Raw genomic sequence first — 17931 nt, forward strand, 5'->3', positions numbered from 1 at the left:
TATTGCTCACACATGCCATGGTTATATGTGGAATTACACCCCAAAATATATTCTGCTGCTTCTCCTGAGTACGAGGATACCACATATGTGGGACTTTTTGGGAGTTTAACCGCGTACGGCACCCTGAAAACCAATCACTGCCTTCAGGGTTTCTAAGGGTGCAAATTTTTGATTTCACTCCTCACTACCTATCACAGTTTCGAAGGCCATAAAATGCCAAAATAGAACAAAACCCCCCCAAATGACCCCATTGTGGAAAGTAGACACCCCAAGCTATTTACTGAGAGGCATGTTGAGTCCATGAAATATTTTATATTTTGCCACAAGTTGCAGGAATATTACAATTAAAATTTTTTTTTTGCACAAAGTTGTCACTAAATGATATATTGCTCACACATGCTATGGGCATAAGTCAAATTAAACCCCAAAATAAATTCTACTGCTTCTCCCGAGTACGGGGATACCACATGTGGGGGACTTTTTGGGAGCCTAGCCACGTACGGGACCCCGAAAACCAAGCACTGCCTTCCGGATTTAAATATAAAACGCTACCAAAAAAAAACTGTTAGGCCTGATCCCTGCGATCGCTGACTCTGCGATCGCTGCAGTTATGTGTTTGGTGTTTTGTAAGTGACAGTGATCGATCGATACTGCACTTGGGTGGGCTGGGCGAACGGGCAAAACGCAGGTGCTAGCAGGTATCTGGGCTGATCCTGCTAATAATGTGGTTTTTTGGAACCCTAAACTGCTGGGGACTCTAGTATAGATCTAATCAGATCAGATATTGATCTGTTCAGATTCTATACCACTACGGGAGGTTTATGCTTTGCGCGTGGGTGTTAGCGGCACTGGCACTGGCACTAACCTAGTGCTGCCTGGGGAGACGCAGACCCTGACCCTAAAACCTAATTGATATCACCCGCCGGGTGATCAGGGGGTTAAGCCTTTATTGGGTAATAAATGGTGGGTGCCCTGATGCTATAAAAAGCAAACTAACCAGAGTCACCCGTAACACTTATACGGTGATCACTGGTGAAAGGGTTAACTAGGGGCAATCAGGGGGTTCAAATTTATTATTAGCTAGTATATGGGGGTCCCTGGCGCTATATAAAAACCTGACGGGGAACCTAAATAACTAACTGGCTAATCAGCGTCACCAGTGACACTTATACTGTGATCGCTGGTGAAAGGGTTAACTAGGGGCAATCAGGGGGTTAAAACCATTATTGGGTAGTATATGGGGGTACCTAGCGCTATAAAAACCTGGCGGTGAACCTAAAAAAATAACTAGCTCCCTAGCGACACTAGTGACACTAATTTAGCGATCAGAAAAATTATCACTTAGTGACACTGGCAAAAGGGGGTGAAAGGGTTAACTGGGGGCAATCAGAGGGTTAAAACCATTATTGGGTAGTATATCGGGGTACCCAGCGCTATAAAAACCTGGCCGTGAAACTAAAAAAATAACTAGCTCCCTAGCGACACTAATGCAGCGATCAGAAAAATGATCGCTTAGTGACACTGGCAAAAGGGGGTGAAAGGGTTAACTCTAGGGGCAATCAGGGGGTTAAACCTTTATTGGGGGGTGGTAGGGGGCTACCCTGGACCTAAAACTAACTGCCCTGACACTTTTTACTTTTACAACTGCAGTGATCAGTAAATAAATGATCACTGCAATCAGTGACACTGTGACTGAGGGGGGGCGGGGGGGCGATGGGGGGGGGGGGGTTTGTGTGCCTGTGTGTGCCTACATGTCAGTGTAGTGTTGGTGCACACTTACTTTCTGTCTTCTCCTCGTAGTCCGGTCAATAAGACCGCCCCGAGGAGAATGACATCACTTCCTCCCTGCCTGTGTTTACTATACACAGTGGGAGGAAGCTTCTCATTCGCCAGGAGCGATCGAGAGGGGATTGCCAGAAACCAATGGCCATCCCCTCATCCCGGATCGCTCCTGAAGCGAAACGGACCGCCGCATCCAGCGGGAGGGGGTCCGATCGGACCCCCCACCCGCTGGAAGGCAAGCACGTACATGTACGTGCTTGTGTCTGTACATGCCATTGTGATGACGTACATTGGCATGCGGCGGTCCTTAAGTGGTTAATGAGGACATTGTATTACCGTCTCTCTGTCCTAAGCTGAAATACCCTGAGGAGTTGGCTCTTTGGACGTGGTTTGGGCTTTGAAGATGCATTTGTCTACCACTGCTCCCTTTTGGAAGTCAGACGCGCTGTTTGTTTCGGTGGCTGGTCCTAAGAAAGGCATGCCGGTCTCGTGGGCCACCATTTCCAGGTGGATCAGACAGATTGTAGTACAAGCCTACGCCTTGAAGGGGCAGGTTCCCCCCTTTCTGGTCATGGCCCACTCCACAAGGGCAGTCGGAAAGGGGTTGGGCCTTCCAACACCATCGTCTGTTGCTCAGGTGTGTAAAGTGGCGACTTGGTCGTCTGTCCACACGTTTACAAAGTTCTACAAGGTAGACATCAGTGCATCGGCTGATGCCTGTTTTGGCCACAAAGTTTTATAGGCGGCCGTTTAGTTGCAATTGAATATGCAATTTATTTTCTTTTTTCCTGGTTTTTCAATAAAAACACAGTACCATTAAGTTAATGCGCTGTTGCATTACATTCTGCCGTTTTTGGTGCTGTTGTGGGTAGTCACTGCTGTTGAAGATACCCTGGTTTTGTGGTGGATTTCTCCACGCACTGTTGTTTTTTGTGGGTAAAGTTTTGTTAGTTCCCACTTGCCACGGTGGATGAAGTTTTCTATGCTGTTTTCCTACCCCTCGTTTGGCACTGCTTGGGGATGTCCCAATGGCTAAGAGAGTAGCTGTGTCGGTCGGTGAATTACAGAGAAAAGCATTTCACGCTGAGTACAAAAAATCACATTTTTATTTTTTTTAAACAATACTTATTCGTACATCATGGGACACAAAGCCTTAAGTAATTAATGGGTTATGGCCCACCTTCAGGTGTTGACACTGGTATAACCAATCAAGGATGTTCATTCCCTATATAACCCCTCCTCTTTCCAGGAGCACATCAGTTTTTTCGCCATTGTCTAAGGTGCTGGTCACAAGTTACATAGTTACATAGTTCCAAAGGTTGAATAAAGACACCAGTCCATCCAGTTCAACCTGAGTGAGTGTCTACAATTGTCCCTACCCTTGTACATTGCACACTCACATCGGTCCCTACCCTCAAGGAGCCCAAGATCCAAGGTCCCCATTCATATACTAGGGTCAATTTTGGACAGAAGCCAGTTAACCTACCTGCATGTCTTTGGAGTGTGGGAGGAAACCGGAGTACCTGGAGGAAACCCACGCAGGCACAGGGAGAACATGCAAACTCCAGGCAGGTAGTGTCGGGGTTGGGATACGAACCAGCGACCCTTCTTACTGCTAGGTGAGAGTGCTAACCACTACACCACTGTGCTGCCCAAGTGAAGATGTGCTCTGAGGAGCTCCAGGAGGGATCCATGCTGGATTTAATAAACTTCCACATCTGGATCCATCCACGCCACTGAGGCCACAGGATGGTACCTGGCCTCAGATTAGAACAAGGTTTTGCCTGTAATGCTTCTCCTTAAGGGCTGGACCCTAGGAACTAGGACTCTTTGGTCTTGCTACATTACCTAAAGTTGCTCGTGAGGGGGTGCTCTACAGGTCCAGAGGAGTGGAACCCCTATTAAAAGGGACCTTGTCTTTGAAGGTTTAACTACTCTGCCCGCCGTGATGGGTGAAATGTGGATCTGTCTGTTTTCAGCAGTATTCTGCAGCGAGGAAAAGGTAAAAGAAAAGAATAGTAACTGCAAAGTCCACCTATGACTTTTCTTTCAATATGCAATATTGTAATGCCTTAAAACTGAGTAAAAATGCATATACCCTATTAATATGCGCTAAACATACAGCGTGTGTCCTAGCAGCTGGAGGGGGCTGCAGTTGGACACAGGAGTGCTAGAGCACGTGAGGGGTGTACACAGGCATTTTCAGTATAGGAAAAGACATTGTTTCGCATCAGATATCATTCTATGCTGCCATTGTTTTTCCTACTATTGCTCAGCAAATGGAACAGTTCTTAGAGTGTCTCTGCTTCTGTGCTTAGCACTATGGATTCCAAGGTTACTACTAAGGCACCAAAAGTTCCACCCCCAGGTGCTGGGAACTCCAGCCATGCCTCCACACTGTCATCATCCCCTCTGGAGATACAGATATGACAAGCCAGGGTGAGTCTTTGGAACCGATTGGTGGTGCATCTGCTTCTCACACTTCAGCCCCTGTATACGTGACTGAAGATGCAATTTCCTCTGCCCTGCAGGGCTTAGAAGGAAAGTTAGCGGCTTTAATCTCATCATCCATCCAAAGGGATTGGAAGTGTGCTTGATTCCCCTTCCCCACCTCAAACTCTTTACCAAGGGAACAGTGGATACAGGATGAAGTATTACCCTCCGGTGATCACGTAGAAAAATAAGCCAATTTTTCCTCTACGGAGGAAACAACAATTGATGAACCTTCTACAACCTTGCAATCTGAGAGATTGATGGTACAAACTCTTACGTAAATGGTTCATTCCACTTTCATGCTACCCCTAACAGAGTCAGCTGAAAGTTTAGTCCCTTCCTTGGGTTCTTTAAAACCTTTACAAATTTTTTCATGCATTACTAGAAAAGTTTATTTATGCCTAATGGGATCATCTGAATAAACACTTTTTTCCCTCCAAAGAGTTTTAGTTCTCCATCCATGGAGGAGAAATTCACAAAAGATGGAAAGTTCCAGCAATAAATGCTGCAATTTCCAGCATAACTTGTCCAGTAGACAATGCACAAATGCTTAAAGATGAGAAGTTTTCTTTTTTATTAAAATCCTCTTTTCCTGGCAGGTACCGTTCTCAGCTTGCAATTGCTACAATGGGCACCTGTCAGTCCCTAAAAGGACCAGTTCAGGAGACCCTTAAGGAGGTCCCTGCAAAACAGACCCATGAGTAGCTGAACTACCAAGGGAGCTATGTTTTGCCATAGATGCCATAAAGGGAATCTATCCACCAAGCATCCCTCCTTACGCTTGTGCTAAAGCACATGTATAGGACCCTGTGGTTAAAGGGTTGGTCAGCCTAAGCATGCTGCAATAAAACTTCTGACTAGTTCCTTTCATGGGAGACCGACTACAAGGGGGAGAATTTGGTTAAATACATCCAAATGATTTCTAGCAGGAAAGGTACTCTTGCCCAGAAAGAAGGTATAAATGTCCTTTTATTTAAAATGGACTCCTTCCCCTGCGCCAGGGGCAGCTGCCTCTAGGCAGTGGTCAAGTCCTCCACTGTCAGACCCTAGAGGAGAAAAACATTCAGCCCCTGTATACGTGATTGAAGATGCGTTTTTCCTCCGTCCTGCCGGGCTTAAAAAAATTGCGACTTTAACCGCATCCGCTATCCAAGGATAGGAAGCGTGTTAGATCCCCCTCCCCCACCTTAGATCCCTTGTCAAGGTAACGGTGGATAGAGGATGAGGGGTTACCCTCAGTTGATCAGGAAAGAAAGGCAAACCGATTATTCCTCTGCGGAGGAGACAACTGGAGTTGAACCTTTTATTCAGCCTTGCAATTTGAGAAATTGCTGGTACAAATCTCTTGCAGATATGATTCTTGCCTCTTTCAAGCTACCTCTAGTAGAGTCAACTGGTCTGTTTTTTTCTTAGGTTCCTTAAAACCTTCAATGCCCTTTTCATACTTTTCCTGTACATGTGCAGATCCACACAGAAATTCAACAGATCCATTCTAGATTTAAAAGAATCAAAATCAATTCCTTAAGATCTGACTCCATAAACAGGAGCGATCAGGTCTGTAGTTTCTATCCTACAAGAAGAAAACTTCTGGAGCCTATCGGCATCAGGGATGCATATCTGCAGCCCCATAGATTTCCCGCTCACCAAAGGTTTCTTCAATTCAAAGTAGAGCAGCAGAATTTCAGTTTATGGCCTTGTCTTTGGGCCCAGCTACAGCACCCCGAGTGTTGGCAAAAGTGCTAACCCCACCTCTGGCCAGGTCAAGGGCACAGGGCTTAAACAGTCTTGGCATACCTAGACTATCTATTGCTAATGGACCAATCGGTGTTCGGAGTAGGGTGTACACATTACAACCAGTTACCTGGAAAAGTCTGGGTTGCATTCTCAACCTAGAGAAGTCTCCCTTAAAACCGCTAAAAAAGCTGCAGTATTTGGGTATGATTATAGATGCAGCCCAGAAAAAGGGTGTTCTTGCCCAGGCAAAGGACAACTCCATAACAGTTGGTGCGGATGGTCAGGTCAAAAGGAGATCCCTCCATTCAGCTTTGCATGAGGTTGAAAGAATGGTGGCTTCATTCAAAGCAGTTCCCTATACCCAGTTCCATTTAAGACTGTTGCAAAACAATATTTTATTTGCTTGGAAGAAAACAATCCAAGCTTTGGACTTGCCAATGCGGTTGCCCCAAAGGGTGTCCCAAAGCCTCAATTGGTGGTTACTAAAGAATCTGCTAGAAGGTAAATCCTTCAGACCACTTATCTGGAAAGTGGTAAACAGCGAAGACAACTGTCCAAGGACAGTGTTCAAGAACCAAAAGAGCCTTGCCCATTAACATCCTAGAGATTTGGGCAGTGCGTCTGGCTCTGAAAGCCTGGACTTCCAAGTTAAGGGAATGTCCTGACAGGATCCAATCCATCAATGCCACGGCTGTGGCCTATATCAATCACCAAAGGGGACACCAAGACTCTCTCAGCGCAGAGAGAGGTGAACAATATTCTAACTTGGGCAGAAAGAAATATTCCGTGCCCATCGGTAGTCTTCATTCCAGGATTATAAAATTGGCACACGGACTACTTAAGTCACCTGCAGATTATTCCCAGGGGAATGGTTTCTTCACCCTGACATATGTTCAGGCTGTTTGTCAAAGATGGGGGACTCCGGACATTGATCTTCTAGCGTCCAGTTCAACATAAACTTAGTTAACTTTGTGTCCAAAACAAAGGATCCATTCTCATGCATAACATATGCGTTGGTGATACCCTATTCAATTGCTGCGTCGACGACTTTGCAGGATCAAGCTGGAAAGAAAACCGGTAATTCTGACAGCACCAGCATGGCCCAGAAGATGGAATTGGAGGATCCATGGTCCCTTCCACTATGGCCAGACCTGCTTTCAGGGGCCGATATTCCATCCTACTTTACAAACGCAAAATTTAACGGCCTGGCTATTGAAACCCACATTCTGAGGAAACGTGGGCTTTCCGGGTCAGTTATCTCTACTTTAATGCAAGGAAACCAGCTTACAGAACTATATATTGTAGAGTCTGGAGAGCTTATGTTTCCTGGTGTGAATCCAAGGACACCCACGGAGATCTATTACATTCCGAATTTTTGTCTTTCTACAAATAGGCGTAGAGATGAAATTGTCCCTGAGTACTATTAAGGGCCAAGCCGTGGCCTTATCCATCTTATTTCCAAGATTTTGAAGAGGGGGCGGGGGGGGGGAGTAGAGTGGACGTGTCAATGTGTTTTATTTTTTTTCTTAGCCCTGTTGGGGCGCGGCTTTAGTGAGATATCAGGGGTCTAAATCTCCCTTTTGAGACAGGGAAAGGGACTGAGGACACAGGTTCCCCAGTCCCTTTCTCTGCAGCCTAAGCTGCAATGAAGACGAATGAACAGAGATGGAGGCTCCTGTTCATAAACTGAAGCATCGTAAACTGTGTTTACGATGCTCGGTTATAGATGTACAGTCGTGATCACTGACTTCATTCAGAAAAGGAAGGATCCAGTAAATTACTTATTTATTGTCTCTTCCTCCGCCCTCCATTCTGACAGATATGGGCAGAGGGGGGAACGGGGGACGGTTGGGGGTGATCGGTGCTGCGATACTGGCAGTTCTAAGCACCAATATCCCTGTATAGCTTTCAATAAAGCAACTGACGGCTGTGGGAGGGAGAGCAGAAGGGTCTGTCAGCTGCTTTATTGAAAGCTATAAAGGGAGATTGGTGCTTAGAATTGCCCCCCCACCGCTGCACCAATCATCTGAGGCTGCCCCTCCCTATGCTAAGGACACCAGGCCTGATACAACAGGGCCAGTTGTACAAAATTGCCACACGTGTATTTGGAGTTAATATGTCCTCTTCCAGAGCACCCAACAGACAGACAACAGGCTCATTCTTTAACTGATAATTATAAACCTGGAAAATTGTGGATATAACCTCCGCCCAATATCGAAAAAACTTTGGGCATCTCCACAACATGTGAATTGGATCCCACTGATCTCGTTGGCACTTTGGGCCTAACGGCCTCCTCCGTTCTCACTGCTTTCCTTAAAATAACGGTCTCCCACTCTTTTTTTAGATGTTTTGATACACTGAATGATGTATATAAATTGACCCCTCCAGAAGGCCTTAGCTGTATCCCACACCACCCCAATGTCTGTTGAGTGTCAAAACTGAAGAAGAATGCTAATGGAAAGGAGTATCTCAATAGTCTCCAAATGTCTATCAACTAAATCATTAAAAGAGGCATTGCCAGGGGAGTGGCTGAGCAGCAGATGTAACCAGATGTGTGCACTGCTCTCTCCGCTGAAGATCTGGCTTCTTATGCTTAGGGTGACCCGCTGACATACTCGATCGGTACTACACCGGCACTTTGGCACGGCACAGGGGCACCTTTTGGGTAGCTAATACTGCATGATCAAATGGCTAAAAAGCTGAAAGCCCATTCCTTCCCAGACCTGTCATTCCAAGATGTCGTCCAGACACAGCGCTCGTCAAGACAAATACTAGAAGGCAGCACAGACATTTTTTACAAAGTCCACCCCAAGGAACAACATGCTTAATCAAGTATGCTTAAAGCCTAACTCCAGGAATTAATGAAAAAGAAAATCACACTTGCAGAAGGGCTCCTACCATAAATCCTCAGTATGTCTAGGGATTCCCAGTGCAGGCTTGTAGTATTTATACCCCGCTCCAGCCAGCTATGATGCCCTTTCTCTGTCCGAAGCTCCAGTCTGTAGGTGGAGGGCCCTCAGTGTGTAATGGAAAACAGAGTTGTGAACCCTGTATTATATGTTAAGGAGGCTATAGTGTGACTGGAGCTACTCAGTTTACAGAACATCATCAGAGGTTACAAAACAGGTTGGGGGGGGGGGGGGCTTTTCCAGCTCTGGAGGGATCCCGATGAAGCCAGGAGTAATGTATGTATTTACTTTTTGTGCACCCCTAGACATTGCAAGTATTTAACCCTTGCAGTGTAAGGGGAACTCACTGCAAGGGTCATTTTTTTAAATCTATTCCTAAAGTTGGACTTTAAAGTGGACCTGAAAGATTTACCTTTAGCCTTCAATTGCTCCTAAAAAAAATTGTGGTGCACTTCCTAGGTACTTCTTTGCCTATAGCCACACATCTATTTATGCTGTGTGAATAGCACTGCTGCCTCCTAATCATTTAAGCCCCATACACACTATTGCATTTTCTGCAGATTTTTGTCTTCGGATTTATCAAAACCATGTAATGCAGGGGCTTGCCTGATTGCATACAAATTTGAAACTCTTAAGGTTTGACCTCATATGGTTTTGGTAAATCTGAAGACTGAAATTTGCAGAAAATAGAAATAGTGTGTATGGAGTCTAACAAGATTTGGAGTGAGATTTAGTGATGCCAGCCCTGTGCTGTTCTGCTTAAAAGAAAGTTGCAGTGTAATGATCTTCCTGACTTTGCTTCATTCATGCTTTGCTTCCTGCATCATGGTAGCGACTTCTTGAATATTTCCCACCAGTCCTTATATCTCCAGTCATTGAGTGGATAGCTCTTACATGAGAAGGCAAAACCACCTATTCTACCAAGATGTCTGTCCCCACACAGAGGCACAATTTAGAATAAGACATCGTAAGTCAGTATTGGGAAAAGGTCTTCTGCCCTCCTGCATTTTTGGGCACAACCTCTACAGTTCAGATCCTCTTGAAAAAAGCTAATGCTGCATGAATGTATCTCATTGTACTGGCTGAATATTATTTTTAGAGGCATTTGGGGGCCCTTAGATTCAAATTATATATAACACAAAGCTGCAAATTATGGTATCACATGGTGTATTTTTTTTCTTCTTTGTCTTTGCTTTTGGGTGCGGTATTTACTTATGTAAGCTGCCATCTTCCCCTCTATTTTTATACATTTTTTGCATATTTCTATGTTTTTGTTTTTTTCCACATCCTCATAAATACTGATTATGAAAATTACCAATAAACAGAAGTGTAGGCCAATAATATGGAAATAATTAATTTAAAAGGCAAATTAATAGCTGTATACCTGTTATGCATTGATCGTTCTAGCTGCTTGATTAACGTTTTTTCTCTTCAAAAGTGTAACTATTTACATTTCCGCTGGTTGGTTAATTTACCTAGGTTACACCATCAAGCATTCCATTAGAACTTCAAAATTTGGAAACTTCTTTGGCACCCCATGCTTCACCTACTCGTGAACGGTCCCCAGATGTTATCTCTAGTGCTTCCACTGCTGTGTCCCAAGATATTCCAGAGATTGCCTCAGAGACCCTGCAAAGAAGTTACCCAGCACCTATATCGTTAGGCCTGACCCCCGACGATACTGACAAAACTCATGCTCCCAGCATGAGCTCTGCAGCCTCTGCCCTACACCTTCTTTCAACCCGTAATTGTAACATACCAGAGCATGGACACAGAGTATTAGAGACTGGATCTTCTGCAGCTCAAGATGAACTGGTTGGGGCTGAGCCTCTGGTTGAGAGAAGCATTCAGGATAAGGTAGAAGAAGTCATTGCCCAGCCTTGGCCTGCAGCACCTGACATAACAAGGGAGACCAGAAATAATTTAAATGAAAGGTAAGCTGTAGTATTTGAAAAAATTCCTTTCTTTTTTAATTATAACTAACAATCTGTTGTCTTTTATTTTTATATTAAGTTTCAAGATATCAGTAAACTCCAAATACATTTAATTTTATTAGGATTGATAGGATGTCTGGAAACACAATGCTGATGTCACTTTCCAGGTTTGCTATGAGAAAACATTCATAGATTGATAGAAAATTCTGGAGAAATCTTTGACGCTTTCTTCCTTAGTTGAAAAATCTGACTGTCTCTTTGAGAGTCGCATGCTTAACAGACATTCTTGTCTGGAGCAGTAGCAAGTTTCACTTGATTATTTTTACCTGATGCAATTGGCGACAAAGATTCACTCCTGAATTTCATTACTGTGTACTTGCATTTGCAAACATTTTTGTGACGTAATGCCACTGACCAGATCTGTTTTGTAGTCTGGTAAGACCAGCATTTGACCAGGTCGTTTTTTCACTTATTTAAAGTTATTTTGTTTGTATAAAGAAACTTTATAGTGCCAACTGTTTGTGCAGTTCTTTATAAAACAAAGGGAGAATGTACAGTTGCAATACAATGTGGATAAAAGGACCAGGGGGCCTTTGAGTGCTTACAAACATGAAGGGATGGCAAGTGATATAAAAGATGGTAACTGTGGAGGATAAGGTGATGAAAAAGGTGAAAGCTAATTTTCTTGGTAAAGAAAAGGTAGGCTTTCCTAAAGAGATGAGCTTTCAAGGATCACTTAAAGGTAGGGTAGAAGATGACATTTCAGGTTTGAGTTCCAAAGGATGGGAGAGACTGGAGTTTTGTTTTTGGTTTAGATACTCCTTTACAGGACACAGGATTTGTAATTCATAGACCATGGGTTTTATGCAACGACATTGTTGTGGGGCAACCTATAAAACCCTTCCCACCCCAGCAATCCTCCGTTTTTTTTTTTTATTGTCCTTGGATGGGCCATTAGGACTGAGAGCAGGGTTCTGGCTTATGCTTCCAATTTCTGTTTACAGCCATTGCAGCTACTATCTACAGCATCCAGATCGATGCACCTTGGCATCCATCTCGGGGACAGTACCCAGAACTTGCCTCATATTGGTTGCAGGTTGAAATGTTGCCTTCTGCACTGAAGTCTGCAATGAAACTCAACCTTGGTACAGCAGTACAGTTAGAGGTAGTTGGCCTTGGGGTGCTATACAGGTCATTGGCGATCTGCACCGTTATGACACAGTCCCTAAGAACCCTATCCTTGAAGGTGGGAGTAAACTGTCAAATCCAGCACATGACTAGAATGGTTCAAAGGCTCAGGGACTGCCACCATGGTCACCGCTATCGTATAGCGCAACCTCATTTAACCAATCTAGCTAAGCATTACAGTGGTTGTTGTGGAGGTGATCTGGCTGCCGTATCCATACAAGTCATTAAAAAAGTAGTGTCCCATAAGAGGGGTGGTGACATCTTTTGTTTGCTGTGTAAGGGACACAGAGCCTTAAGTATTTACTTAGTGGGTTATAGCTATCTTCAAGTGTTAACACTGGCACACCCAATACAGGAAGTTGACTCCCCTATATAACCCCTCCTCCTTCCAGGAGTACCTCCGTTTTTTTCTTGCCATAGAAGAACAAGGTTTTGCCTGTAATGCTCCTCTTTGAGAGCTGGACCCTAAGAACCAGGACTTTTTGGTCTTGCTACATTACCTAAAGCTGTCCTGAGGGGTGCTATACATGGTCCAAAGGAGTGGAACCCCTATTAAAAGGGCCCCAGTCTTTGAAGGTTTAACCATGCTGCCGCTGTGATGGGTGAAGTTTTGGATCTGTCTATTTACAGCAGCATCCTGCGGCAAGGAAGAGGAAAGCATAGGAACTGCAAAGTCCACCTATGACTTTTCTTTCAATGATATTGTAAAATGCCTTAAACACTCCTCTACAGGAAGTAATAGTGTATAGACCCTGTTTAAATCTGTGCTAATACAGCGTGTGTCTCAGCAGCTGCATGGGGGGGGGGGGGGGGTCTCCTCTCCCCCTAAATGGGAAAACTGAGTGGATAGGCATACATGTTATTTTTAAACAAGCATAAATCTAAAAAGCTGATAAGGCTGTGTAAATCCCCTCCCTCCCTCCCCTCTGAGGTTGCTAAAGCACAGAAAAGGGCGTGGTGCATAGACAATCAGGCTCACACCTAAAAAGGCTTAAAGCTGATACTCTGGGAAACAGTATCTGAGAGCAGCTGAAGCAAGGCTGCCACAGGACACAGAAGCGCTGTTGCACGTGAGGGGTTTACACAGGCATTTGCAGTACAGGGGAAAAAACTTATTGTTTAGCATTAGATTATTCTATGCTACCACTGTTTTTCCTACTATTCTTCAAATAAATAGAACAGTTCCTAGAGTACCTTTTTGCTTTTTGTACTTTGCACTATGGCTTCAAGGCTGACTACTAAGGCACCAAAAACACCCCTAGGCGCTGGGAACTCCAGACATGCTTCCACATTGTCATCCTCTCTGGAGGTACAGATATGGCAAGCCAGGTTGAGTCATTGGAAGCAATTGATGGTGCAACTGTTTCTCACACTTCAGCCCCTGTATATGTGACTAAAGAGGCATTTTCCTCTGCCCCGCAGGGCTTAAAAGGAAGATTAATGGCTTTAATCATATCCTACATTAAAGGGGATAAGTGTGCTAGATCCCTCTCTCCCACTCCAAACCCCTTACAGGGGAACAGTGGGGACAGGATAAGGTACTGCCCTCAAACGTTTGGGCAAAACAAACTGATTACTCCTCTTCGCAATCTGAGGTACTAATCCTTACCAACATGGTTCGCGCCACTTTCATGCTACCCCTAACAGAGTCAGCAGAAAGTCTGGTTTCTTCTTTGGGTTCCTTGAAACCTTCACAACCAGTGCATGCGTTCCAAGTCCACACATTACTAGAGAGGCTTATTTATACCGAATGGGATCACCCGGATAAGCATTTTCTCCCTCCAAAGAGGTTCTCAGTTCTCTCTCCTATGGAGGAAAAATTCACCAAAAAATTGAAAGTTCCACCAGTAGATGCTGCGATTTACAGTGTGATCAAAGTTTAATTTGCCCAGTGGACAATGCACAAATGCTAAAGGATCCAACAGAGAAAAATCTGGAATTCCTGTTAAAATCCTCTTTCTTTAGCAGGTACTGTTGCTCAGCCTGCAATTGCAGCTATAGGCATCTGTCAGTCCTTAAAAGACCAGTTCACAGAGGCCCTTAACGAGCTCCCTGCACAACAGGCCAGTGAGTTGGCCGATTTACCAAATGCATTATGTTTTGCCATAGATGCTATAAAGGATTCTATTCCCCAGGTGTCTCGCCTTGCACCTGGGCTAGTACACATGCGTAGGACCCTTTGGCTAAAGGGATGGTCTGCCGAAGCACCCTGCAAAAACCTACTGTGTAGTTTCCCATTTCATGGGGAGTGACTATTTTGGTGGTGATTTGGATAAATACATTCAGGCAATTTCCACTGGAAAAAGTACTCTTTTGCCAGTCAAAAGAAAGTATAAACGTCCTTCATTTAAACTGACTTTCTCTCCTGCGCCAAGCACATCCGTCTCTAGGTAGTGGTGACGGCTTCCACCCTCAGATTCCAGAAGAAAATCGCAGGGTCAGGCTCAAAGGAAAACCTGGCAAGACTACAAAGCAGAATAATAGGACCTCTTCTTGAAGAGGCATCTCCCCTCACCAAGGTGGGGGAAGACTTCTGCATTTCACAGAAGTCTGGCAGAAGGAAACTCAGGACAGATGGGCTCTCTCCACAGTGAGTCTAGGATACAAACTAGACTTTCCAACATCTCACTTTCTGAGATCAAACCTTCCCAAGGATCCAGGGAAAAGACAATTCCTGTTTCAAGCATTAGACCGATTATTGACTCAAGGGGTAATCATACAGATCCCCACAGCAGAAGGAGGTTTAGGTTTCTATTCAAACCTGTTTACGGTACCAAAACCGAATGGAGATGTTGGGCCCATTCTGGATCTTAAAAAATCGAAATCGGTTCCTAAACATTTGCTCATTTCCAATGGAGCCGATCAGGTCAGTGGTCTCCATCCTACAAGGCGGAGAACTTCTGGCATCCATTGACATCAGGGACGCATATCTGCATGTCCCAATATTTCCCTCTCACCAAAGGTTTCTGCTATTCAAAGTGGAGCAACGGCACTTTCAGTTCGCGGCCTTACCCTTAGGGTTAGCCACAGCACCACGGGTATTCATAAAAATACTGGCCCCACCTCTAGCCAGGTTGAGGACACAGGGCGTAAGTGTTTGCGTACCTAGACAATCTATTGTTAATAGACCAGTCAGTGACTCGCTTAAAGCAAAGCGTACATATTACAACCGGTTACCTGGAAAGTCACGGTTGGATCCTCAACCTAGAGACCAATAATCTGGAAAGTAGTAACGACAGATGCCAGCCTCTCTGGCTGGGGAGCGGTACTAGAGGAGGCAACTGTCCAGGGACAGTGGTCAAAACTCGAAAGAGCCCTGCAAATCAACATCCTAGAGATTCGGGCAGTGAATCTGGCTCTGAAACCCTGGACTTCCAGGTTAAAGAATTGTCCAGTCCGTATTTAATCCGACAATGCCACGGCTGTGGCCTATATCAATTACCAAGGGGGCACCAAGAGACTCTCAGCTCAGAGAGGTATCCTCACTTAGGCTGAATGGAATGTCCCATCCCTATCGGCAGTTTTCATTCCGGGAGCAGAAAATTTGCAGGCGGAGTATCTAGGTCGCCAGCAGTTATTCTCGGGGGGAATGGTCTTTTCACCCCAAAGTGTTTTGGGCTGTTTGCCAAAGATGGGGGACTCCGGACATAGATCTTCTAGCATCCAGATTTAACATGAAGTTAGTCAACTTTGTGTCCAGAACAAGGGATCCACTCGCATATGGAACAGATGCGCTGGTAACTCCATGGGATCATTTTTCACTGATCTACGCTTTTCCCCAGATTCAGTTGCTGCTTCGACTTTGCAGGATCAAGCTGGAAAGAAAGCCGGTAATTCTGGTAGCACCAGCATGGCCCAGAAGGTCATGGTATGCAGAGATCGTAAAGATGGCAGTGGAGGGTCCTTGGCCTCCCCCATTAAGGCCAGACCTGCTGTCGCAGGGGCTGATATTCTATCCTACTGAATGAACGCTAAATTTAATGGCTTGGCTATTGAAACCCACATTCTGAAAAAGCGTAGACTTTCCAGGTCTGTTAACCTTAAACAATGCAAGGAAACCAGTTTCCAGAGCTGTATATTATAGTTTGGAAAGCTTACGTTTCCTGGTGTGAATCCAAGGGTTGGCACCCTCGGAGATATTTTATAGGCAGAATCCTTGCCTTTCTACAATTGGGTGTAGGGATGAAGTTGGCCCTGAGAACTATTAAGGGCCAAATCTCAGCCTTTAGAGGTTTTATTTCAAAGACCGCTTGTTACACATTCTTTGGTCCGAGGTTTTACAACGGTGTGATGTGGATTAAGCCGTCAGTTAAATCATCCTTTACCCCTTGGGACTTGAATTTTAGTTTCCCAAAAGTGGTTTCAGGCTTTCATCATAATGAGGATATTGTGCTGCCATCATTTTTTCCCAAAACCATGTTCCAGGGAAGAAAAGTCACTATATTGTCTGTCTGTAGTGACAGAAGTGAAAATCTATTTAAAGAAAACTGCTCAGATTTCTATGACTGATGTCTTATTTATTCTGCCAGAGTGTCCTAAAAAAAGGACAGGCAGCGTTGAAATCCACTGTTACAAAGTGGATTCAGCAAGTCCTAATTCAAACTTATGATTTAAGGGGTAAGATTTCCCCTTTTCAAGTTAAGGCGTACTCTATCAAAGCAGTTATATGAGGGTACTATATAATAGGAATAATATAAGTTGGTAAGGTATTTACATCATTGGTACATAATTAAGCATACTTAAACATAAATGACGTTTAGAGAATTTGGGACAGAACAATGAAGTGAAGAGGGCAGTACTATGCTTTGTGAAAACAGTGTAACTACACTTAAATGTGTCTGGTTCATTCAGTCCACATTAAAGTGGTTATAAACCCTTACAAACCACTTTGACCTATAGGTAAGCCTAGATTAAGGCTTACCTGTAGGTCCAAGAAATATCTCCTAAACCTATACCTTATTAAAGGGGGCTCCCGGATTCCGATAAGCCCCCTGCCCGCAGACCCCGACAACCAACGGCCAGGGTTGTCGGGAAGAGGCCCTTGTCCTCACCAACATGGGGACAAGGTGCTTTGGGGTGGGGGGCCGCACGCCCCCCTCCCCCAAGGCACCCCCCATGTTGAGGGCACACGGCCTGGTACGGCTCAGGAGGGGGGGGCGCCCGCTCGTCCCCACCCCCTTTCCTGGCCGGCCGGGTAGCGTGCTCGGATAAGGATCTGGGGGGGACCCCCACGCCGTTTTTTTCGGCATAGGGGTTCCCCTTGGAATCCATACCAGACCTAAGGGCCTGGTATGCTCTCGGAGGGGGAACCCACGCCAATTTTTTTTCATAAATTTGGCGTGGAGTTCCCCTTTCAGAGCTAATAATTCTGTCAAAGTCGCCTCCGTATAGACAGAGATCCGACTTGGAGGCGATCTCCATTGATATCAATGGGTACAAGTCGCCTACAAGTCGGATTGAAGTAGTACAGGAACTTCTTTTGAAGTCGGAGCGACCTCAGTAGTGTGCATTAAGACGGCTCTCATTCACTTACATTGATTTTTAAATGTTGTCCGACCTGAGGCGACTAGGGGCGACCTGAAGTCGGATCTGAGTTGCCCCTGTGTGAACCGAGCCTAAGTATGTTTAATTATGTACCAATGATGTAAATACCTTACCATCTTATATTATCCCTATTATATAGTACCCTCATATAATAAGTAGGAGCATACAGATTATATGGGGTCTTTTTGGATCACACCCTGTGGTAATTACCATATACCTAAGCTACATATAAGTACACATAATCTCCTAAATCTTTTTTGGACTATATAGTCCTGTTTTAGGCATCAATGCACTTCCTATAGTGTGGAGGACTCTGCGATTTCTTCCTGTCTTAGACGGGATATTGG

The 17931-nt window shown here is 44.7% G+C and overlaps 1 protein-coding gene across 2 annotated transcripts in view; it reads left to right on the plus strand.

The window, feature by feature from the left end:
* The window catches only part of EDC4 (enhancer of mRNA decapping 4), a 499346-nt gene that overhangs the window by 302365 nt on the left and 179050 nt on the right, over positions 1-17931 (plus strand). For both annotated transcript variants that reach the window (XM_077456654.1, XM_077456664.1), the window contains exon 18: positions 10398-10852. In XM_077456654.1, coding sequence (XP_077312780.1) covers positions 10398-10852 — 455 coding nt within the window. The remainder of the gene's footprint in view (positions 1-10397; positions 10853-17931) is intronic.

Source organism: Lithobates pipiens, unplaced genomic scaffold (genome assembly GCF_037356315.1).
Source record: "Lithobates pipiens isolate NorthernLeopardFrog02 unplaced genomic scaffold, aLitPip1_a1.2 Scaffold_10, whole genome shotgun sequence".
In the NCBI taxonomy this organism is placed as follows: Eukaryota; Metazoa; Chordata; class Amphibia; order Anura; family Ranidae; genus Lithobates; species Lithobates pipiens.